The following is a 22,631-nucleotide window of genomic DNA, read 5'->3' as shown; positions in this document are numbered from 1 at the left end:
TATATATTTTTTGTTGTAGTTGGACACAATACCCATTTTTTATTAATTTATTTTTATGTGGTGCTGAGGATCAAACCCAGAGCCTCACACGTGCTAGGCGAGCATTCTACTGCTGAGCCACAACCCCAGCCTCTCTATTTTATTCTAATATGTTGGTTACACCCAACATGTGGCGCACACTGGACTCTGGAGGCTTAGGCAGGAGGAAGGCAAGTTAGAAGCCAGCCTCGGCAACTCAGTGAGGACCTAAGCAACTTAGTAAGACTATATAAAAATAAAAAGAGCTAGGGATTTAGCTCAATGGTAAAGAGCCCTTGGGTTCAATCCCCAGTACAACAACAACAACAATAATAATCATTTAAAAAAAGTATATCACAATCTTTTAAATCAGCCATTTAAAAGAGCTGTTCTGAAATATCACATAGGGGAGGCAATTTTAAGATCATCTAGCACGGGGCATGGTGGCACACGCCTATAATTCCAGCAATTTAGGAGGCCCAGACAGGAAGATTGAACGTTCAAGACCAGCCTCGGCAATTTAGCAAGGCCCCAAACAACTTAGCGAGATCCTAAAAATAAAAAGGGCTGGGAAGGTAACTCAGTGGCAAAGCGCACCGGGGTTCAATCGCCAGTACTAAACTAAATAAAATGAAAATAAACCATCTGGTTGAAGCCCTTTACTTGAACCGAGCCTCAGAGAGGTTAAGTCACTTGCCCAGTGCTTAGATTTGATGGTAATAACCACCAGTCATTGAAAACCTACCTTGTGTCAGTCATCACTCTGGGATCTTGAATCGCATTATTTCATTTAACATTATTCCCACTTTACAGACAAGAAAACAGTCTCAGAATAGGGCAAATGACTTCTTCAGAGCGTCATACCATCCTAGCACTTGTCTCCGGGTCAGGAGGTCCACAAAGCCCGCTATCAAGAACATGGTCGGGAAATCGGGTGTGTGAGCTCTCCACGCCCGAGCGCACGTGTGAGGCACTGATAACGCCGTGGTAAGAGTGCAGGGCCTTAGCACTCCGGGCGCCTTCCTTCACCAGCTCCAGTGAAACGTGGCAGCTGAAGAAGAAAGCGCAGACTTCAATCTCGGGGAGAGGGATTCGAATCCCGCACCACAGTCTGCTAACACCAGCAGCATCTCTACCCTTCCGTTTCCACGGCTCTGAAGTCGGTGTTGATAGGAAGACGCCTGTCAAAGTCCGCCCGAGCCACTCCCATCAGATCCACGCCCATCGTAGCCACGCCCACGACCACGCCCCCTCCCCCGCGGGCGCATGCGCCGCTCAGGGGCGCCTTTTACGACGCGTCAGACACTGCGCTTGGCGGCCGCAGGGCAGCCGAGGGAGAGCTGCGCGAGCGGCAGCGGGGCCGAGGGGACGCGCGGGTGGCGGCGTCGCCATGTCGCACGGCCACAGCCACGGCGGGGGCGGCTGTCGCTGCGCCGCGGAACGGGAGGAGCCGCCGGAGCAGCGCGGCCTGGCCTACGGCCTGTACCTGCGCATCGACCTGGAGCGGCTGCAGTGCCTCAACGAGAGCCGCGAGGGCAGCGGCCGCGGCGTCTTCAAGCCGTGGGAGGAGCGGACAGACCGCTCCAAGGTGGGCTGCCCGCGCCGGGGCGGGCGGGACGGGATCCACGGGGCCTTCGGACACCGGGCTGCTCTGTCAGCCTCACTCTTGATGCTAAAAATAACGACAGCCAGGTCGCCAGGCGCTTTCCGCTGCCGGCCTCGCGCTTGCCTTTTGGGAGGCGAGCAGGGCCGTCTTCCCCGCTTTGCAGATAGGGAAACTGAGTCCCGGAGAGTGGAAGCGGGCGCTTTGGCTCTTCACAGCGTAACGCTGTGTTCCAAGGCTGCCTGGGTTAAGGAGGAGGATGGCCGTGAGGGCGTTTTCCCTTCTGTTTGACCATTGGTCCCAGTGGCTGCGTGATCGTGTCACCTGGTGAGGACGGGCAAGGGAGACCATGGGTGTTACCGATCTAGAGCGCAGGCCCCCTTGAGAGATAAGTCGGTTGAAAGTTATGGACCCTCTTCAGAAAAATGCACATGAGAACTGATCTCTCAATTTGTAATTCAGGAGACTCCGGGTTAGGAAACCTCTAATTGGATGGTCCTCATCAGAACTCTGTGGATAGACATATTAGTTTCAAATTAATAAGTTCTGGAAAACTGAAGAAGGTGGACTGCATTGCACCCCAGTTTGCAGAACAGGGTGGGAGATGCCTGAAGACATAGGCTCTCAGCAAATATTTGTTGCTTTCTCCTCCCTCCTCCCCATTCCCTCCAGTTTGTTGAAAGTGATGCAGATGAAGAGCTTCTGTTTAATATTCCGTAAGTATCTCCTTGGTGTCTGCCTCAGGCTAAATAGGCTGTACACAATTGTCTTCTCAGATGGATTCATTCATTGCTTGGGTCAAGAGCACACATCTGTGTAGAAATGGGATAATACTTTGGTGGGTCTGAGGAGGAGAGCATCATAACTCTTTTGATGCAGACTGGAAGCAGATATATTTGTTGAGCAATAACTGAAAAGTAGATGTAAATTTCTTAGAATTGCAGAATGCCAGAGGTAGACATGATCTTAGAAATGATCAAGTACAAGTCTGACAGATGAGTACATTGAAGGTCAGAAAGGGGAAGGGTCTTGACTAGGGGTCACACAGCTAAGTAGGAATACAATCCCAGGTTGACAACCTTCTCTTTTGCATTCTGGCAGATTTACGGGCAATGTCAAGCTCAAAGGCATCATTATAATGGGAGAGGATGATGACTCACACCCCTCTGAGATGAGACTGTAAGTGGACAGGGCTTAGACCCTCAAGAACCTTTTAGTTCTATTTCTTTCTTTAGTAACACTTTATTCCATAGTAATATAATTTTTCTTTATTAGATTTGATATTCTCCCTTTTAAAATATTTTGATCTTGTTATTTATGTGGGAATACACTTATCTCTTTATTTTTTATTTCTTTATTTTTGAACCCAAGGCCTCACACATGCTAGGCAAGCACTCTACCATTGAGCTACATCCCCAGCCCAGTGACTTGTTTAGATTAAGCATCTTCAGGGCCAACAGCTTGTCTCATTTTCAAAGTGCTTACTGTGGCATCATTCATTCAGAGAGCATTCTATAAATGCCAACTGTTGATGACTTTGCAGTTTTCTTAAAAACCCAGCTGCAGACCTCAAACGATCTTTATGGATTCCACTCTTGGGATGAGCTTCAAAATGTTCCTTGGTATTTCACTCAGTTGTCATCTTTGCAGATGTTATGTTGACATGAGATTGCTTTGTCTGAGTTTGTGTGCCTTTTAAGTTCTGTGTATCTTTTATGACACTACATCTGTTGCCACCAGAGTTAGTACTCCCTTTTAAACAACTTACTTTATTCAAGTGTAGTCTAAAAGAGGAAAAAATTTTTTCAGAGTTCTGAGAAACAAATAACAGAATAATTTTACATTAAAAAAAACAACATCCAGCTGGATTGTGATGGTGCATGCCTGTAATTCCAGCAGCTCAGGAGGCTGAGGCAGGAGTATTGCAAGTTTGAGAGCAGCCTCAGCAACTTAGTGAGGCTCTAAGTAACTTAGTGAGATCTTGACTCAAAATAAAAAATAAAAAGGGCTGGGAAGAATGTAGCTCAGTGGTAGAGTGCTGCTGAGTTCAATACCACCACCTCCCCCGCAAAAAAATCTTTTTTTTTTTTTTTAATCCAGATAGGGATGGTGCCCAATGATAGAGTGTGTGCCTAGTGTGCCTGAGGCCCCAAGTTTGATCTTCAGCACTGTAAGAAAAAGAGGAAAAAAAATTTTTTTTAATCTGAAAAATTGATCCAGTTTAAATGGACTTTAGAGAGATTTGATAACTTGATACCATTTTTGAATATTATAAAACAAATTTAAAAGCAGATTTATACATGCAGTCATTTTAAGAAAATTGTTTGGACTGATGCTTTTGGAGACTCAGTTACTAGGAAGATGGGCTAACTTCAGGATATCCCTGTTGCTTTGGATTAAGAGTGGGCTGTGAGGTAAATTGGGTTCAAATTCTGGCTGCATATTGGCTAGCTGCTGAATGACTAGGACATTACATAACTTCATGCCTATTTTCTGAGGTAAAACAGGAAGAATAAGAGTGTAACCTCAAGAGGTTGTGGAGATCCAATATGTAAAGAACTTAGAATAGGTCTGAAACATAGTACAGGCCCAGTTTTTGGGTGAGCAGGTACAAATACTTAATAGTTCTAACAGACTACATATATAACATTTCTCTGACTCTAAGATGTCATTGTAAACACACTATTATTTTAGGTAGAGTTTATAAAAAGAAACAATGATTCCTGGTCAACAATGACATATCATTGACACATCCAAAAAGTTAAATTAAGAATTTTGGGGGCTGGGGATGTGGCTTAAGCGGTAGCACGCTCACCTGACATGCGTGCGGCCCGGGTTCGATCCTCAGCACCACATACAAACAAAGATGTTGTGTCCGCCGAAAACTAAAAAATAAATAAATAAATATTAAAAAAAAAAAAGAATTTTGGGCTCTCTCTTTAAAAAAAAAAAGAATTTTGGGGGCTACCAGGAATTGAACCCAGGGGGGCTTTTCCACCAAGTTACATCCCTAGTCCTTTTTTTTTTTTTTTTCAAGTTTTGAGATGGGGTCTTGCTAAGTTGCTGAGGCTGGCCTCAAAGTTGAGATCCTCCTGCCTCAGCTTCCTGAGTTGCTGGAATTATAGGGGTTTGCCACCGTGCCCAGCTAAATTGGGAATCTTAAATCAGAAGTATGTGAATACCAAGTATAGATGTTAGATGATATTAAAGAATTACTGTTGCAGAGGGTATATAGTTCAGTAGTAAAGTGCTTGCCAAGCATACCCAAGGTCCCAGGTTTGACCTGAGTACCACAAAAGAAAGAGAAGAAAGAATTGTTGTTAGCTTGGCTAATTATTAATATTGCTAATTACTGTAAAAGAATATCTTTTTAAAAATTTTGTAGTTGAAGATGGACAGAATGCCTTTATTTTGTTTAATTTTTAATGCAGTGCCAAAGATCAAACCCAGTGCCTCACACATGCTAGGCAAACTCTCTGCCACCAAGCTCTAGCCCCAGCCCTAGCATCTTTTTTTTTTTTTTTTTTTAAGAAATCTTTTTCAGGGCTGGGGTTGTAGCTCAGTAGTAGCTCACTCGTCTGGCATGTGTGAGGCACTGGGTTCAATCCTCAGCACCACATAAAAATAAATTAATAAAATAAAGGTATTGTGTCCATCTACAGCTAAAAATTTTTTTAAAGTCTTATTCAGAAATACTAAAGTATTTATGGGTGAAATAGTATATCTGGGATTGCACTGAAATATGAAACAAAAACAAAATAGGGGTGATAGGCAAAATCAGCATAAATTTGTTAATTAAACTCAGTAGTAAGGTATGGAGTTCATTATTTTCTGTCTGCTTTTGTGTATGTAGTTTTTCATAAAATTTTAAGTTTTAATATATGCAACTCTTAGAATTGATCCAATTTAATCTTCATATCAACTGTTTGGACTATGTATTGTCACTATCCCAATTTTACAGATGAGGAAACTGAGACACAGAGAGGTTAAATCACTTGTCCAAAATTACACAGCTGGTAAGTGACAGCCAGCTTTAGACCTAGAAGTGTAGCTCCAGAGATACTGCTATTTATCTCTTTTTAATCTTTATTATTATTTTAATTGACACAAAATAATTGTGCATATTTGTATGGAGTACAGTATATTTCATACACACAAATGTTCAGATGATTGATATAACCATCACCTTAAACATTTGCCATTTCTTTGTGTTGGAAATATTCAAAATTATCACTAGGGCTGCAGATGTAGCTCAGTAGTAGAGCACTTGCCTAGCCTGCATGAAGCCTTAGGTTCAATCCCAAGCAGCCTTACCCTTCCCATCCCCCCAACCTTAAATATTCTCTGCTAGCTATTTTGAAATATACAACTAATTGTCATCAATTATAGTTATCCTACTGTGCTATTAAGAACATTAGAATCTGGGCAGTGATGCACACCTGTAATCTCATTGATTTAGGAGCTTGAGGCAGAAGGATTGCAAGTTTGAGGCCAGCCTGAGCAACTTAACAAGTCCCTCAGCAACTTAGTGAGACCCTGTCTCAAAATAAAAAATAGAAAGGACTGGGGATGTGGCTCAGTGATAGAAGCACTCCTAGTACCAAAAAAAAAAAAAAAAAAGAGCATTAGTGGTATTCCTCCTATCCAATGTATCCCTATACTGATTACCCATCCTATCTTCATTCCCTCTTCCCTCACTCTAACCATTCTACCTACTTCCATGAAATCAACTTTTTAGCTTACACATCTTAAGTGAGAACATGCAATATTTATCTATCTTTGCTATAATTCACTTAATGTTCATAGTGTATGTATATCTATCTATATATATACACATATACATACATACACATATGTGTGTGTGTATGTGTGTATGTATCACATTTTCTTCATCCATTCACCTGCTAATGGATACCTAGATTGATGCCTTATCTTGACTACTGTGAACAGCACTGCAGTGAACATAGAAGTATGGATGTCTCTTTAACATACTGATTCCTTTCCTTTTGTTATATGCCCCATAATGGAATTGCTGGATCATATAGTAGTTCTCTGTCTATAGGATTGTTCATACTGTTTTCCATCATCCAACATGTGGAAGAGCTCCTTTCTCTGTGCATCCTTACCAGCATTTATTTTCTGGATTTTTGATAATAGCCATCCTAATGGAAGTGAGTTGATATCTTGTTGTGTTTTTTTTTTAATACTTATTATTATTATTATTATTATTTAGTTTTTTAGGTGGACAAAATATCTTTATTTTATTTTTATGTGGTGCTGAGAATCAAACCTAGTGCCTCATGCATGCTAGACGAGCACACTACCACTTGAGCCACATCCCCAGCCCTTCGTTGTGGTTTTGATTTCTATTTGCCTGATAGGTAGTACTTTTGAGCATTTTTTCATATATTTGTTGGCCCTTTAACTTCTTTTGAGAAACTCTATTCAGTTCTTTTGCCTGCCCCCTTTTTTTCCCAGTACTGGGGATTAAACCTGAGGTTGCTACCACTGGGCTATATCTCAAGCCCTTTTTATTTTTTATTTTCAAATAGTGTCTCACTAAGTTGCTCAGGCTGGCCTCAGTTTTGATTCTTCTGCCTCAGCCTCTCAAGTAGCTAAGATTTTAGGCGTGTACTACAAGTTCATTTGCCTGTTTTTTAATTGAATTATTTGTTTTTGCTGTTGGGTTGTTCCATATGTATTCTTGCCATTAATCCCTTATGATAACTAATGAATAGATCACAAATATTTTCTGCATTCCTATAGGTTAAGACACTATTTTTTTTTTCCTTCCAGTGCAGAAGATTGAACCAGGGCCTCTGGCATGCTAGGCAAGCACTCTGCTTCTGAGCTACACCCCCAGCCTGAGACTCTGCTTTTAACTGCAGAGCTGCACTAGCTCTCATAGTACTGCTCATAAATGTTCATTATTATCATTCTGCTGTGCATCATTCTTAGAAACACTTTGAAGCAAACATTTGCTTTTTAAAATTATATGCATTTTGCTGCTGCTGAAGTCTGGGCCTTTCCTTTGTAGATGTGTTAATAAAAACACCTTCGTGTTGTTGGGTCTATGTGGCTTAGTCCTGCAGAATTTGTAGAAACTGCTATTACTTAGATTTTTCTTTGAAAAATATTTTCTTAAATTGCAGTGATACCTTGACTTGCCAAAGCCTTTTGCAAGTTTGCAGGCTTTTGTGCTCTTTGGAATCAGAAACCCCTAAATTGTATTATTTTAAGAACTGTAAGATGATTGAGTGTATGGGGTAATTTTTGGAAACAAAAAATGCTTGAATGTTGGGTTACCTGATCTTATCTCTTAACTGTTTAATATGCTTCTGCCAAAGTGTGTCTTTTTTCCCATGAGTAGGCTGTTTTATTTCACATCCTCAGCTTGGTATGAATGTGCTGAGTGGCTTATTTTCTCCATGCATTTGCTGCACGTGACCTAGTTTGAGCCTCCTCTTTGTGTATTGCTTCTCATATGATCTTAACCCACTCAAAGATGCCACTGGATCATGTTGCAGTTCTCAGCTCTTTTTTCTTCCTCTCTCTCTCTTTCTTTAAGGAGACAGGTATCTTAATATCTTGCCTAGGCGGTCCCTGAATCCCTGGGCTCACGTGAATCCTCCTGCCTCAGCCTCCTGAATAGCTGGGACTATTGGTGTACACTACTGTTTCTTGTTGGTTTAAGGATATTTATGTCTAAATGTCAGTAAAATGCCATTTCCAAAATTTGACTGCAAATTTTTATCTCCTTTAGATGGAATTGAAGTAAAGTCAGTTGAGCAGTCAATAGGAAGTCTTAAAAAAAAACCCTGAAAACTGATAGTGCACATTTCTTGATTTTTTCCCCCCTTTCCTTTCTCAGGTACAAGAACATTCCACAGATGTCGTTTGATGATACAGAAAGGGAGCCAGATCAGACCTTTAGTCTGAACCGGGATCTTACAGGAGAATTAGAATATGCTACAAAGTAAGCATGGGACCTGCTTTCCACTCCTGCTGAGGAACAGTAGCACCTCCTCGTTTGCAGTGAGCATATCCTCATATGCAGCAGTGCTTACAGAGCTTACCATTTATTTTTGGCCACTCTCCTGCCCTCTTAGCATCAGAGATGAGTTTAAAAAGTGGAGGAGGCATCTCGATCCTTGGCTTGGTCAGTTTTGGGCAGAAAATCAGTGTAGGCCACAGACTTATTAACTTGTAACTTGTAAGCAATTGGCAGATCTGCATGAGCTCCCAGGATAGTCTTAGGAAATGTTTTTTGGAATTCCTCTTTGCATAGTGGGCCTATAGCAGGCTCACTTAGTTTTCTTTCTCCTATGGCTTAGATCAACACTAAGCATGCTTCAGAACCCCTGCCCAGTTACACAGCATTTCTCATTCCTTTTCCCTTGAGGGGAGGAGCAGTGTTTATTCATCTTTGTGTGTCTGCTGCCTTGGACAGGATATGGCAGATGGCTCAGAAAATATTCACTGAATGAATTGCTTGTCCAAAGGAGAAAAATGAGAAGGAAGAACCCAAGATTGATCCCTTACATTTGCCTGGGTTTTACCATATGTTGGAGCTGAACTGTTGGGCCCTGGTTGTGAGGTGCTCATTGGACAGTAACCTGTGTCTTCTCTTCTTTGTTCTTTCATCCTCTAGAATTTCCCGTTTTTCAAATGTCTATCATCTCTCGATTCATATTTCAAAAAATTTTGGAGCAGATACCACAAAGGTCTTTTATATTGGCCTGAGAGGAGAATGGACTGAGGTAAGAGGGGGGTTGATAAAAACATATCAGCACACCATCAGAGTGGGGGCTTTTAAGGGAAGGGAAAGAGCAAATGAAACAAATTTTCTTGGTTTCTTCATTATAACATGTTCCCATTTGACAGACTATAGGTATTTTTAAAATTGAAATTACATAATTTATGTTAATTCACAGTTTTTCACTTTCAAATTTTTTCCTTTGGCAATTTCAGCAGGGCGCTGGAAGTATAGCTGGTATTTGAGCACATGCTTAGCATGTTCAAGGCCCTTCCTGCACCAAACAAAAACAAAAAAAGCATTCTTGATAATCCTTCTTGTTCTAAACACCAGGGATAAGATGATAAGATAAACAAGCTCCTATTCTCTTAGTGCCCTCATTACAGTGTGGAGAATGGATCTCAGTTGCAAGTGAATCCTTAATAATGAGCTTTGCAAATTTCTCAAGATAAAAAAAAATATCAGAAGAGAGGAGCTTTGAGACATCTGCTAGAAAGGAGACTGACTATAGACTACTCCAGTGTGTGTTCTGGGAAGCCACAGTTTCTTAATGGCCCACCTACCCAGCATCTCCATTTTCTTGCAGCTTCGCCGACATGAAGTGACCATCTGCAATTATGAAGCATCAGCCAACCCGGCAGACCACCGGGTCCATCAGGTTACCCCACAGACACACTTCATTTCCTAAGGGCTGGCCCAGGCTCCCACAGATGTGCAGTCAGTGAAGACGTACCACCTGTTGGGAAGGACAGAGATGAGGCTCCAGTGAGAGTTGGTTGCCACAGCCTCTGCTGAGTTTTCTCTTTGGGGCTTGCTGCAGAAATCCAGCCTATGGACGATACCACACCACTGTGAGGGTTGTGTGGGTGCTGAGGGACAATCGTGGTTCTCTAGGGCACTGCAGAAATTGGGTCTTAGGTTGTGTGGCATCTGGCTGTCATGGATAATGCTTGCTTTTTCCGTTGATGTGGCCATGGGATCCCAAGTGTCTTGTTGCTTTGTGGCAGGATTTTTATGTGATTTTTTTCTTTTTCTTTTTTTTTAATGGAAACTCTTCCTGAGCTGCAGGAAACCTGAAGCATCAGGATTTTGTTTGTGTGAGCTATCAGGAGGGTCTCCAACTAGAAATACTTGTCCCTGCTTGTTCCTTCTCCCTGTTGTTACTCAGCATTCTTGTCAAGTTGCCTAGCGTGGAGTTGTCCGTCACGCAGTGTCCCGTGGTTATAGCTTGAAAGGCAGGAGTCTCCTGATGATGTGTGATAGCTTGGGGGGGAAGATCTTTCCCACTGCCTAGCTAAGCAGTCTGGGGAGAGCATGGGAATCATTTGTGTTTGTGGGTAACCTGGTTGGGGTAAGATTGAGACTTAGTTAAAATTCCCTTTGGAATCTCCTTAATGTTTTATTAGCTTCTAACTTGTGTTGTAAGCCCAATGCCAGAATTTGGAGATAAGCTCTTGAGTTCTTCTGTTCATGGCTTTTATTCACTGTGACTAATAAGCTTCCTAATAAATCCTTGCCAGACATAACGTTTGTATTTTCTTTTGAATTTTAGGTAGTACTGATGAAATTTTTATTTTACTGGAAACTGTATTGAACTTTGAAATTTTTGTTGTTTTGATCTAGGTAGATCATAGTGCCCACAATTAAGACTACATCAGTTTCTCCTGGAAAAGTCAAGCTTAATTCTGTACCCAATACCCACCTTTGTAAAGAGGAAGGTAGGGTTAAAGACCGATATTCCATTTCTCATGAAGGGAAATAACCTATGGAATGATATTTACAAAAACAAGGGAGGAGGGGGAAAAGGAGCACAGATCCTAGAACACATCAAAGGAAGTAAGGGTAAGGAAAGGAAATGAGCACTGCATTCTGTCTAAAGGTGGGCCAGACTTTGGACTTATATTAATATCTGAAAATCAGTCTAGAACTTAAGTATTTGAAAAGGAGATTTGAGGTTGTCAAGTTCTCTCCCTTGCAGAAAGCAGGAGCAGTTGATAAGGGGAATTAGTGTTGAATCTGATCCTCTTGAGAGGATGCATTGGCTTGTGCTGTTTTCAGGAGGATCTAGCTACTTTCTTCAGCTTTTCCTCTGAAGTCTGCCACCCCAATCTTGTACAGCCTGGAGATTCTGAAATGCAGCATGAAATCAACTAGAATGCAAGTGCAGTTCTTGACGCATTAAGGGTCCTACCCACTTGTCAGCCACAACATCTTTGTTTTGGTTGAATCATCTTACGGATTAAAAGAAGGGCTATGTTTTTTTTTTTTTTTTTAAGTATTTTTTAGTTTTGATGTACCTTTATTTTTTATTTATTTGTATGTGATGCTGAGGATCGAACCCAGTGCCTCACACAAGCACTCCAAGCACTCTGCCACTGAGCCACAACTCCAGCCCCTATGTTTCAATTTGGACTAAGGAGAAATAAAAAGAAATCTCAGAGCACACCAGCCGTTCATTATTTCTACTAACTAAAGCACAAATGACCCGTAGCCCCTGGGGCTGGGCTTCTGAATTTAAACTTCACTCTGAAGAATTTGCTGAAAATGCCATGATGTCGGGTGATTGGAGGTGCAGGAAGAATTTCATTCTTCATCAGCAGACCCAGAAGGGATTTTGTTGTGGTGGAAGCCATACTTTCTTTCATTTTTGTGTTCTCTTGTGACATCCAGTCCTGGATCTTTGATTTACAGTGTTTTTTTTTTTTTTTTTCCTCCAGTTTTTCTCCCCAGAATGTTTGTATTTTAGGTTCCAACTCCATGACCTGTTGAGTCCTCAAAACCAAACTGCCTCTTGGCTTGGAGAAAGGTGCTTTGTTGAGCTTCCAGCTTGTACTGTTTTGTTTCAGTTCAAAGAATTAAAAACAACAACAACAACAACAAAAACCTAGTGTAGGTTAAGCTGGGAGGATGAGTCCTCAGCTGCTGAGGGACAAGTGTAACTCAACTTGCAGATCCCCACTTGTGCTCTTGGGGGCTTGGTCCTTCCATTCAGCTTGCCTGTCAGGCTTTTTTCCCCCTGAGCTCTATTTCCACTTTACTAGTGTAAAGGCGACTCACTGGTGACCAAATGAAGCCCTTTTGTTCCTGACTCATTGGATGGTGACATTTTGTGCACCCCGCATGGCACTGCTGGTCAAGGACAGTTCTAAGATAACACTGCTTGATGCCTTTCCAGCTATCCTGATTTGGCCTGCATATTTTCCCAGGGTACCTTTTAGAGTAATTAAAGGCTCATACTGGGACTTTACAGTGTATAAAGCATGTACACATGACCTCATGGGAGCCTAACATTAAAACTATGAGGTAGGCAGGGTGGTTATTAACACCATTTTATGGCTCAGGAAGCAGGTCAAGAAAGGCAGGCTTAGAGCAGCCTGTTTCTTTCCCCACACCTTTTCTTTAAGGTAAGACTGGAGGACTAGGTGATCTCGGGTCTTTTCGGGTCAGAGAGCCTGGAGCAGGTGGTGAGGACGGACGGAGGACCACGAGGGCTGCAGCTGGGCGCAGCGCGGTCAGGAGTCGTCCTAACTGAGCAAATGAACGCTGCTCTGGCCGCAGTGGCGAGACGCGGCTGTGCGAGGCGATGGCCATGCCGATGTATCCACTGATGCCCTTTCACTGGACGTGCACCTCCCCACGCTGTGCTCCGTGACACACACAGACCTACCTAAGCCAGCCCCAAGCGGCCCGGGTCCCCAGGGCGTAACGCAGCGTGCCGGGCGGAGATGGGCCGGCTTCTCGCTGGCCAAGTGCGCGCCTCTCTGCGCACGACGACGTCCAGCGGGTGGCTCGCGCGGGGAGGAGGGGTCGGGGAGGTGGGGTCGGGGGCGGGAGGTCGCGGGGAAACATGGCAGCCCCGTGCCGGGAGCCGGCCCGCTTCCGGGTTCCGTACCGCCGGCCAGGCCACTTCCGGCAGCTCTATGGCTGGGTTCCCGGGACCCGAACGGAAGTTCCGGCGGGGGCGGCCGAGGGGGAAGAGAGTCTGTGCCGGAGAAAGGGGAGAATCGCCCGAGCGGTCTCGCACGCCCCGGGAGAGAGGTGCCGGGCCGGGGCGCGGGGCGCAGGGAGCGCCGGGGGCGGCCGCGGGCGGGGCGCGGGGAGGCGGCGCGGCCGGAGCGATGGCGGGGGGGCGAGGCGCGAGGCGCTGTCCAGTCCTGGGCACTTTGGGAGTGCAGCGCGGCCGGGCGAGAGGCTGCCCGGTGCGCAGAGAGGACTTCGCGGTCGGAAGTGGGGGATCCCGTTGTGGGGCAGGAGCTTCCCCAGGGTCAAAGGTAGAAAGCCCCTTTGTGGGCAGATGAGAGTCCTGGGTCCAGGTAGAAAACGTCACTGGGGAGGCGGTGACCCTTGTCAGAAGAGAAGTTCCCATTGTGGGTAGTGGGAGACCCCGGGTCTTACTGGGGTTGGAGGAAGACCCCAGGTCTGGGGGGAAGACACTCCTTCGGAGAGGGGGAGCCAGGGTGGGAGGGGGGAGTCCCCAGAGCGAAGAAGACAGGGAAGCCCAGCATTCCTGGGTGGGAAGAGGGACCCTAGGATCAGAGGTGCAAGATCCTCTGTGAGCTTCCTGCTGTAGGGAGGGGCAGCCCGGGGTCAGAGCTGGAGGGTGGGAGCCAGCTGGGAGTGCTGGGCGCCCTGTAAAAGGGAGGAACTTGGAGGTAGGTAGCGGAAGCTTCCGGAGTTTGGAGGATGCTAAGGGCGGGGAGGGGCCAGCCAGCCTGACATTCTTTTGTGTGTTTGGGAGTCCCAGAACCTGTTCAGCTGGGGCCCCATTTGGAGTCAGTGGCGGCAGCAGCAGCAGGTAGCCCCACTCAGGGGTGTGTGGAGCACCAGTTGGGGGTGGGTGGCACTTGGAAGTCCTTATGCATTCAGAGGACATGGGCAGCTCCAAGGGGCTCTGGGAATGGTTGAGCCAGAACTGCTGTGAAGGCTGGATGGGGAGCTGGGAGGGAGGAAGGAGAAGATGGGAGGAGAGTAGGGTCTGGAAGCATATTTCTCTGGCATTTTTCTCCCTTTCACTTCCCAGTATGGGTGGGGTTGGGGAGGAGGTGACCCAGGGACTCTAGAGAATTGATGACTGAAGGCAAGAGAGGACACAGCACTGAGGAGCTTGGGGGTGGTCAGCAGGGGTTGCCCTACCTCCTTTCATTCCCTTCCCACCCTCCAGCCCCTAAGCCCTGCCCCTGCTCATCTCCAGCAAGCTCAGGCTCTGAAGTTGGGTCAGAACCAGGGACAGAGTTCTGGGCCACTACAGTGGCTGCCTCGCTTTTCAGCCCTGGAATGGAGGCAAACTTCTACCCTCCTGCCCAGGGACTTCTGCATGCTTTTTCTCTGTGTCCAGGACAGAACCTGGGGGCTGTGGCATGGGTGGCACCCCTTGAGCCAGAAGGCTTCCCCCTGCCCAGCCTCGCTCTTAACTGCAGCCCCTCATTGTTCAGGCCCAGCCTGCAGGGAGCCCTGCAGTGTATGTGTGGTAACACCATGTCTGTACCCCTGCTCACCGACGCTGCCACTGTGTCTGGAGCTGAGCGGGAAACGGCTGCGGTAAGGGGACCCTTTCACCTTTGGCAGCACCCCACACACACCCCCTGCTGCCCTGCTCTCATTTGCCAGACTCCTTGGGGACAGCTGGGGAAACTGGCTGGAGCCGGTGTGGGAAACATGGAGGTGGCAGTGCTGGGAAGGGAGTAGGCCGAAGCCAGGAAGCTCAGGGTTAATAGCCTGTTGGCTGCCACCTGTTTCCCCCAGGTCCTTGTCTGTGGGAGGGGTGGCCCATATTGGAGGATCTGGAGGGGGAACTTCCTCATGGCCCCATCTCTGACTTTTCTAGGTTATTTTTTTACATGGACTTGGAGACACAGGGTGAGTGAGCTGGGGAGGGGGCCTTCCTTGTGGAGGTGGGCAGGGCAGACAGCAGGCTGGAGGGCCTCTCCCTGCCTCCCTCCCTGCATCAGAGCCTCTTCTCCCTTCCTTCCCTCCTACAGGCACAGCTGGGCTGACGCCCTCTCCACCATCCGGCTCCCTCACGTCAAATACATCTGTCCCCATGCGTGAGTGTCACCCCAGCAAGGGAGAGACTGTAGGGGGATCATTCAGGGTGGGCATGACCCTGTGGTCCCAGGCCTGTTTGCAGCTGTCAGCTATGTCCTGGGGCTAAGGCTCAGAGCCTGCAGAAGTGCCTTATTAGCCTGAGCTCTTATGGACCCCTCTGGAATGGATCTAGCACCAGCCCCCAGCCCTAGGGGCTCCTAGACCTCCTAGGACCAGGGCCTCCCATGCCCCTTCCCCAAGTACTCACCCACTGAGCTGGAGCCCCGTTAACACCAAGCGCTGGGCTGTGCTTCTCCATCGTTTCTGCTGATGCCCCAACCACAGCCTCCAGCCCCACGTGGCAGGTTGCCTGGCAACATCTTAAACACAGGCCCTGCTTGCTGGGAGGGGCCCCTAAGGGCTGCTCTGTCCCCTCCTGGGCCCTCTACTGTAGCTTCCTTACCCCCCTGAGCATGACAGGCCCTTTTGGATCTCCCTCCCAGGCCTAGGATCCCTGTGACACTCAACATGAAGATGGTGATGCCCTCCTGGTGAGTGTGGGGCTGGGAGGACAGGGGACCCAGGGAGCTGTGGGGGCTGGCCAGCCCAGCTGCCACTCCTCTGCTCCCCTAGGTTTGACCTGATGGGGCTGAGTCCAGATGCTCCAGAGGACGAGGCTGGCATCAAGAAGGCTGCAGAGAACAGTAAGGCCCCGGCCCCTTCTCAGCACCCTTCCCCATCCCAAGAAAGTGCTGGACAGTACCTGCCTGGTGCCCTTGGGGTCCTCCCAGCAACTTCCCCCATCCAATCATGCCCCTCCCCCCAGTCAAGGCCTTGATTGAGCACGAGATGAAGAATGGGATCCCTGCCAATCGAATCGTTCTGGGGGGTTTTTCACAGGTGAGTGGGGAAGCCGGGGAGGGCTGGGTGGGTGAGCTGTGCCTTCATGACCTGTCATTCTCTCCTCCCTCCAGGGCGGGGCCTTGTCCCTCTACACGGCCCTCACCTGCCCCCACCCTCTGGCTGGCATTGTGGCATTGAGCTGCTGGCTGCCTTTGCACCGGAACTTCCCCCAGGTGAGGGTTCCCACAGACCCTCTCCTGCCTTTGGGTGTCCTTGAGGCTTGGGCATCGGGCTGCCCTCTGGTTTTGCCCTGAGTTCTCTCTGGCCCACAGGCAGCCAACGGCAGTGCCAAGGACCTGGCCATCCTCCAGTGCCATGGGGAGCTAGACCCCATGGTGCCTGTACGGTTTGGGGCCCTGACGGCTGAGAAGCTCCGGTCAGTTGTCACACCTGCCAGGGTCCAGTTCAAGACATACCCAGGGGTCATGCACAGTTCCTGTCCTCAGGTCAGTGGGGGGCTTCCCACTCCCACTTCTCTCCCTCCTCCCTCCAGCGGGAGCCTCAATTTCTGCTCACCCCCAGGAGATGGCGGCTGTGAAGGAATTTCTCGAGAAGTTGCTGCCTCCGGTCTAATCAGAGTTGCTGGCCCCCAGCTAACAGGAGACCCAGCAAGCAAGTGCGGCACCATCTTGGATCTGAGCCGGTTGAGCCCGTTCCCTCCCTCCTGCCCTGTCCTTGGCCTCTTGGCTGTCTGCAGCAGGTGGGCTGCTTCCTTACCCCACTTCCCTGAAGGCGGCCCCCCGGCAGCAGTATTGGAGGGGAAGTAGGCAGCGGGATAAAGGGGCCCAGCTGCTGACCCACTCACTCAGGACCTCACTCACTAGCCCCGCTTTGGGCCCCCTCCTGCGACCTCAGGGTTTGGCCCATGGGGCCCTTGCAGGCCCCAGCCCAACGGTTGCCCGGATAATCCCGTGTCTCCTGCCTCACTGCAGCTGCTTCTCAATCATGAATGTGTCCATGGCCCGGGCCCCTTGCTGCTGTGGCTGCCTGCCCCTGGGCAGGGGTGTCGGTGAGGAGTTGGGAGCCTTCCCACAGCCATCCCCCCACTTGGGGGCTGGGCCCTGCCTCCCCATTACCCTCCTCCCTTGCAGGCCTGGAGCCTGCAGGGTTGGACTGAGGCTCAAGGTCTCCCCTGGCTGTCTCACCCTCACTGTGTCCCCACTCTAGGGCCAGGGAGGTGGTGGGGGAGGAGTCGTGTCTCGTCTTCTGTCTCCATGTGGTTTTGGGTGTTTTTCTTGTTGTGCCCTGGATTCCAATAAAATTAAAGAAATTGCTTCCTCAACTCTTGGTCCTGGCTGATTCCATGCAGGGGGTGCAGTGACCATCTGCAAGATGCTGCTCCAGTGTAAGAAAACATTTTTATTTTAAATACTTTGGAAAGCTCCCTCATAGCTGTAGAAGTCAGTGCCTGGGAGGGTGTGGTCCCGAGCCCTGCCTCCTCACCGACTGGTGGTGGTCCTGATGAGTTCCTGACCCCTGCAGGAGATCAGCAGTAGAGACCCCAGCTCCTGGTCAGTGGAGCTCTTGGCCTCCTGCCTGGTGGGCTGAGTGGGCCCAGCCTGGGTTTGAGGTAGGGGCAGCCTTGGCTTGGCCCCAGAGGTCTGGGGTGCTGGGGTCCTGCCAGAGGCTGTAGGGCAGGCAGTTGTGTCTCTTTTCCTTCTCTGGTCCATGGTAGGGGAGGGTCGTCAGGCCTGTGCACCAAAGCCTGAAGGATTTTGCTTCTGCCAGCGCCACAGATCTTCACCTGGGACAGACAAGGTGATGATCAGAACTTGCCTGAAGGCGGTCCAGGATGGGAGCCCAGACCTGGTTCACTCCTTATAGCCCCCTTTTCTTCTGGGTCAGGCCAGCACTCACACATCCTGTCCAGCCCCAGGGCTGCTGTCCAGCCCAGCTCCTCATGGGCCAAGCTGGGGTTGGCATAACAGGCAGCCACATCGCCTTCCCGCCGTGCCACCACCTTGTACGGGATCTGCAAGAGAGGAGGCAGGCTTAGCTGAGCTGACCCTGGGCCTTGCCCACGCACTGCTGGTCAGGGCCACTTATAGATAGCTAGCGCCGGGTGTGAGGCAGGCTGAGACGGGGCGTGTGCGCTGGGCAGGCGAGTGGGAAGGGCCGGGCCTTCTGTGGCTGATGGGGCAGGGTAGAGTGGCACCCACCTTCTTCCCTGAGGCCTTCTCCATGGCTTGGACCATCTGCAGCACTGAGTAGCCAGTGCCTGTGCCCAGGTTGTAGATCTGCCAGGAGAACAGGGTTTGTGGAAGTGGATGGACTCTCTACCCCTCTGGGGCCCATTTACCCAGGGTTCCCTGGCCGTCCCTCCCTGGCTTCTCCTCCCTACCCGGCAGCCACACTGCTCCTTCAGCTTCTTCAGGGCAGCAATGTGGCCTTTGGCCAGATCCACCACGTGGATGTAATCCCGGACGCCTGCAGAGGAGGAGGCAGTTGAGGGGAGTTCGTCCCACTTGGATCTCCTTAGGGGCTCCTACTCCTGAGTCCACCTGGTCCTAGGCTCACCTGTGCCATCCTCTGTGTCATAGTCATTGCCAAAGACATTCAGGGCCTCCCGTCGCCCGATTGCCACCTAGGGTCAGAGGTTAGGTCAGCTCTTTCCAGCCTGGCACCAGCTATGGTACCCCTAGGCCACTCCTGTCCCTACTCCCTACCCTTACCTGGGAGACATAAGGCATGAGGTTATTGGGAATGCCCTGGGGGTCCTCGCCAATGCAGCCAGAGGAATGGGCACCAGTGGGATTGAAGTACCGCAGCAGCACCGCATTCCAGGCCTGCGGGACACAAGTCAGGTGATGGGGACAGGGACACAGCAGCACGTCCCAGCTGAGTCCAGAGCCCTCCACCTTACACCTATGGCTGTCCTCTGTGGTCCCTAGAAATGGACAGTGCAAGTCACTGCTGCTTCTGAGCCTCAGCTTCTCCTCAGGATGGGGCGTCCTCGGATCCCCATCCTCAGGCTCAAGGGAGAAGTCAGTCAATGAGCAGAGCTGGGGCTGGGGCAAGGGGCCCTCACCTTGTCTGCCCGGCACAGGTCCCGGATCATCTCCTCGATGAAGAACTTGGACTTGCCGTAGGGGTTGGTACAGCCCCCCGTGGGGTGGGCCTCATCCAGAGGCAGGTACTGGGGGTTCCCGTACACAGTGGCTGAGCTGCTGAACACCAGGTTCTTCACCCCATGGGCCCTCATGATCTGGCCATGGAGGGAGGTGTCAGTGGCCTGTGCCTCCCATATTAGGCCCCTCTTTCTGTGACATTGGAAGGGCAGGGCTGCACTTATGGGCACTCTCATTTCCAGAGGGGGAAGGCATGGAGGGCAGAGGATGGGAGGAAAAAAGACAAGTTCAAGATGACACAGATTGAGCCTGTCTGATTCCCACACAGGCCCTTACCCACAGGGGCTGGCACGTCTAGCCAGACTTCAGCCTGGCTCTGGGCTCTCTTGGGGTCTCTGTCCCTCCCCTAGACCCCTTACCTCCAGAAGCTGGATGGTCCCTGTCAAGTTAACTCTGTAATAATCCAGAGGCTTCTGCACCGACTCGCCCACAGCCTTGAGCCCCGCAAAGTGGATGACAGCCTTAAAGCTGTGCTGCAGGGACAGAGCCAGGGTCAGAGGTGGCTTTGTAGGCCAAGCCTTTGGCAGTGCTCCTGCCCCCTGCCCACCTGCACCCACCTTTTTGAAGAGGCGCTGCAGGGCTGCCTGGTCCAAGATGTCCATCTCCTCAAACTCCACAGGGTGGCCTGTCAACTCCTGTACCCGTCGTAGGCTTTCGGGCATGGAGCCCCCTCCTGGTGGGGCACATGGAAGCCATCAAGATCAGGAGATGCGGTTCTGGAACCCAGGATTTCCCTTCTCCATCCCTCCAGAAACCTCGGCCCCACCGCCCATGCTCACCACGGATGGCATTATGAAAGTTGTCGATGACCACAGGGGAGTAGCCCGCCTCCAGCAGCTCCAGCACCGTGTGGCTGCCGATGTAGCCGGCACCGCCAGTTACCAGCACCTTCTCTGCCATTGCACCTGGCCCAGGACACAAAGTCTCAGGTGGCTGAAGCTACTTGCTCAGCCCCTGCCTCTTCAACAGGAACTGGCCTCTGGCTAACCTTAGGGAGAGGCAGCCCTGTGTCCTAGTTACAGGATAGCTTTGGAGTCAACTCTGGTTCAAATCTGGGTACTCTCACTTTCTGACCTTGGGCTTTTAAGATCACCTACCCCTCTTGGTGGCAGTTTTCATCTCTAGAGGACAGAGTTAATAGTTGTACATACAGCATGGGGTAGGGAGGGTCCAATGAGGTGACTTTAAAGGCATGCCACATGGTACAGGAGGAGGGAGACAGACCCAAGGCTACCATATTTTCTAGTTCCAATTGATCCATAACTCTGAGGGTCCACACTTTCCTCTTCAATGTCTGAGGACAGGACAGTCCTGGGCAGAAGAGAATATGGCAGCAGGACTGGAATCCAGGATCCCAGGCAGGCAGGTGTTCTGTCCATTCAGACTCAGGCCTCCTGTGCCTCTGCCATAGCTAAGTGTCAACTGACTCCTTTGTGACTAATACCTCCTGCTCTAAGCAGCCCCTTCCCTATCCTTTCCTCAAGGATCAGCTGGGAGGAAACAGGAAATATATCAGATGATCTTAAAGGTGGGATCCTTTACCAGGAAGACTAAGCCCAGTTTGGGGGGCAGCACCTTCAGTCCTGGAGTGGGCTCCACCCCACCCAGCCCCACCCCAGGGTAGAGCCAGGCTGGCTCAGCCTCAGCCCTGCCAGGGTCAGCCCAGTCACTCCAGGCTTGAGCTGCAGATCCCGCCCAACTTTAGGCAGTCCTGGGTGGGCCAGTGTAGACGTGGACTTGGCCCAGTCCCCACTGCCAGGTGTGCATCCCCGCCCTGAACAAACTGCAGGCGGAGGGGGAGGGGCCGGAGGAAGCCCCAGACACTAAGGCCTTTCATTCCTGCGACCTGGCCCGCTGCCGCCTTCCTCCAGGCTGCCTCGAACCCCTCTGGGCTCATCGAGCTCCCACCCACTTGACAGCGCCCGCTGTGTGCCAGGCTCGGTACCAGGCACTTCTGCGTTATTTTCCTGAATTCTCCCCGCATCCTGCCGAGGCAGGTGTTATGACTGGCACTTTACAGAGAAACCTACTAGTGAGAGAGGGGGAGTACCGAGCCTACGGTCTCACCCTAGTGACACCCGGGCTGGAATTCGCATCTCCAGGCTCGCAGCCCGGCCCTTCTCCCCAGCAGCCCGCCCATTTCCCCTCTGGACTCTGCCCCGGCGACGAGCCGCACTCCCAATGCGGGGCCCCCGAAAGTGGTCACGCAGAGGCCCTGGGGGGCAGGAAGGCTGCCTGAGGCCGGTCTCGCCCCCGCGGGATGACCTTGGTCAGCTGTCGCTTCCTCAGTTTTCCCAGTCTGTATAATGGAGGGGAGGAGGCGCTGGGCTGTGAGCGCCCAAGGGCAGCGGAGTCTCGGGCTAAACTTTTGGGCCGTGGCTCAGAAGGGGCCCAGTTAGGAGTCCGGGTCGGGAATGAATGAACCCGAGTCGCCCGGCCACCGCCGCGGGAAACGCGAGCAGAAGGGGCGGGCTCGCCTGCCCCGGGGACAGTCTTCCCGGAACGCGGATCAAGCCACCATGGAACTCCCCTGCTCCCTGCCGACCACCCGGCCCTCCTGAGACCGCCCAGCCCTTTAATGCCGCCCCGCAAACCTGCAGGGGCTCCCGCGCCCCGCGCTGGCTCCAGCGGCGCCACCTCCCGCGCCCCGCGCGGCGATCCCTTTAAGAGGTGTCAGCCCACCCGGACCCCGCCCTGTCCACGCCCCCAAGGAAACGCGTCACTTGGGTTACGGGCACTACGGAGACTCCGGGAGGACAAAAGGCCTGTGAAACTTTGAGCGACTGCTCGGAGCTTTTTGAGGGAGGGCGGAAGTGGGCGGCACCACGCCGTGACCCGGCGAGAGCGTGCGACCCGCGGCCGCCCGGCGCCCTGGCAGCAGCGCCCGGAGCGGGGTTCCCACCTTCCCAGGTCCCCTCAGGTCTTGCATGAAACGCCCGACTCGGGGACGGCGGCGCCGCCCCGGCTGTGGTTCCGGGACGACCGGTTGGGATTTGGAAACCAACCCCGGAGCGGGAGGAGCCCAAAGCTGCCGCCGGAGTTTCGGCGCCCCACGGCCCGGCGGCTGCCCGCCCTCGCCCCCCGGGTTGGTCTTATAGAGGTTGCTAGAGTTTAAAACCAAAGGCCAGACTCGGGAAGGGGGTGCGGAGACGGGGCGGGCGGGGCTCCGTGTAGGACCCAGGTCCACTGGCGATTAAAA

General features: G+C 50.5%; 3 protein-coding genes across 5 annotated transcripts; 2 read left to right on the top strand and 1 right to left on the bottom strand.

Annotated features, from left to right (window-relative positions):
- Positions 1-1,285: 1,285 nt before the first annotated feature.
- On the top strand, positions 1,286-10,417 carry PITHD1 (PITH domain containing 1). The gene is made up of 6 exons (XM_081307300.1): positions 1,286-1,606; positions 2,294-2,337; positions 2,723-2,800; positions 8,493-8,597; positions 9,273-9,381; positions 9,964-10,417. Exons 1-6 carry the CDS (start codon positions 1,409-1,411, stop codon positions 10,063-10,065), a joined length of 636 nt encoding a protein of 211 aa, XP_081163426.1. The 5' UTR covers positions 1,286-1,408; the 3' UTR covers positions 10,066-10,417.
- Positions 10,418-13,277: 2,860 nt separating this feature from the next.
- Positions 13,278-17,586, top strand: LYPLA2 (lysophospholipase 2). Of its 2 annotated transcripts, none has more exons than XM_081307292.1 (10): positions 13,278-13,415; positions 14,810-14,915; positions 15,202-15,233; positions 15,356-15,421; positions 15,905-15,952; positions 16,035-16,105; positions 16,228-16,301; positions 16,376-16,477; positions 16,577-16,750; positions 16,827-17,586. In XM_081307292.1, exons 2-10 carry the CDS (start codon positions 14,838-14,840, stop codon positions 16,875-16,877), a joined length of 696 nt encoding a protein of 231 aa, XP_081163418.1. In that variant the 5' UTR covers positions 13,278-13,415; positions 14,810-14,837; the 3' UTR covers positions 16,878-17,586. The 2 variants fall into 2 exon arrangements, with proteins under 2 accessions (XP_081163418.1, XP_081163419.1); XM_081307293.1 differs by lacking the exon at positions 13,278-13,415 and adding an exon at positions 13,469-13,648.
- Positions 17,587-17,657: 71 nt separating this feature from the next.
- GALE (UDP-galactose-4-epimerase) lies at positions 17,658-22,534 on the bottom strand. 2 transcript variants are annotated; one of them, XM_081307290.1, is made up of 11 exons: positions 22,027-22,534; positions 20,212-20,337; positions 19,990-20,105; positions 19,792-19,905; positions 19,333-19,509; positions 18,977-19,090; positions 18,822-18,888; positions 18,646-18,731; positions 18,464-18,541; positions 18,162-18,276; positions 17,658-18,048 (listed from the first exon to the last, which is right to left on the bottom strand). In XM_081307290.1, the coding sequence occupies exons 2-11, from the start codon at positions 20,330-20,332 to the stop codon at positions 17,990-17,992; spliced, it is 1,047 nt and encodes a 348-aa protein (XP_081163416.1). In that variant the 5' UTR covers positions 20,333-20,337; positions 22,027-22,534; the 3' UTR covers positions 17,658-17,989. The 2 variants fall into 2 exon arrangements, with proteins under 2 accessions (XP_081163416.1, XP_081163417.1); XM_081307291.1 differs by having other exon boundaries at positions 22,438-22,507.
- Between the last annotated feature and the right edge of the window lie 97 nt (positions 22,535-22,631).

Source organism: Spermophilus citellus, assembly GCF_964194105.1.
Source record: "Spermophilus citellus genome assembly, chromosome: 9".
Taxonomy (NCBI): domain Eukaryota; kingdom Metazoa; phylum Chordata; class Mammalia; order Rodentia; family Sciuridae; genus Spermophilus; species Spermophilus citellus.
This window is presented reverse-complemented; position numbering and strand designations above follow the sequence as displayed.

What these genes read in the sequence shown, in the direction of transcription:
- PITHD1 (XM_081307300.1), top strand. Translation starts at nt 1,409, where the DNA reads ATGTCGCACGGCCACAGCCACGGCGGGGGCGGCTGTCGCTGCGCCGCG. An exon ending in CACCCCTCTGAGATGAGACT is followed by an intron (nt 2,801 to 8,492) that starts GTAAGTGGACAG and finishes TTCCTTTCTCAG; the next exon opens with GTACAAGAACATTCCACAGA. An exon ending in TGAGAGGAGAATGGACTGAG is followed by an intron (nt 9,382 to 9,963) that starts GTAAGAGGGGGG and finishes ATTTTCTTGCAG; the next exon opens with CTTCGCCGACATGAAGTGAC.
- GALE (XM_081307290.1), bottom strand. Translation starts at nt 20,332, where the DNA reads ATGGCAGAGAAGGTGCTGGTAACTGGCGGTGCCGGCTACATCGGCAGC. An exon ending in CTTTCATAATGCCATCCGTG is followed by an intron (nt 20,106 to 20,211) that starts GTGAGCATGGGC and finishes GTGCCCCACCAG; the next exon opens with GAGGGGGCTCCATGCCCGAA. An exon ending in GGACCATCCAGCTTCTGGAG is followed by an intron (nt 19,510 to 19,791) that starts GTAAGGGGTCTA and finishes CTCCATGGCCAG; the next exon opens with ATCATGAGGGCCCATGGGGT.
- LYPLA2 (XM_081307292.1), top strand. Translation starts at nt 14,838, where the DNA reads ATGTGTGGTAACACCATGTCTGTACCCCTGCTCACCGACGCTGCCACT. An exon ending in AAATACATCTGTCCCCATGC is followed by an intron (nt 15,422 to 15,904) that starts GTGAGTGTCACC and finishes TCTCCCTCCCAG; the next exon opens with GCCTAGGATCCCTGTGACAC. An exon ending in TGCACAGTTCCTGTCCTCAG is followed by an intron (nt 16,751 to 16,826) that starts GTCAGTGGGGGG and finishes GCTCACCCCCAG; the next exon opens with GAGATGGCGGCTGTGAAGGA.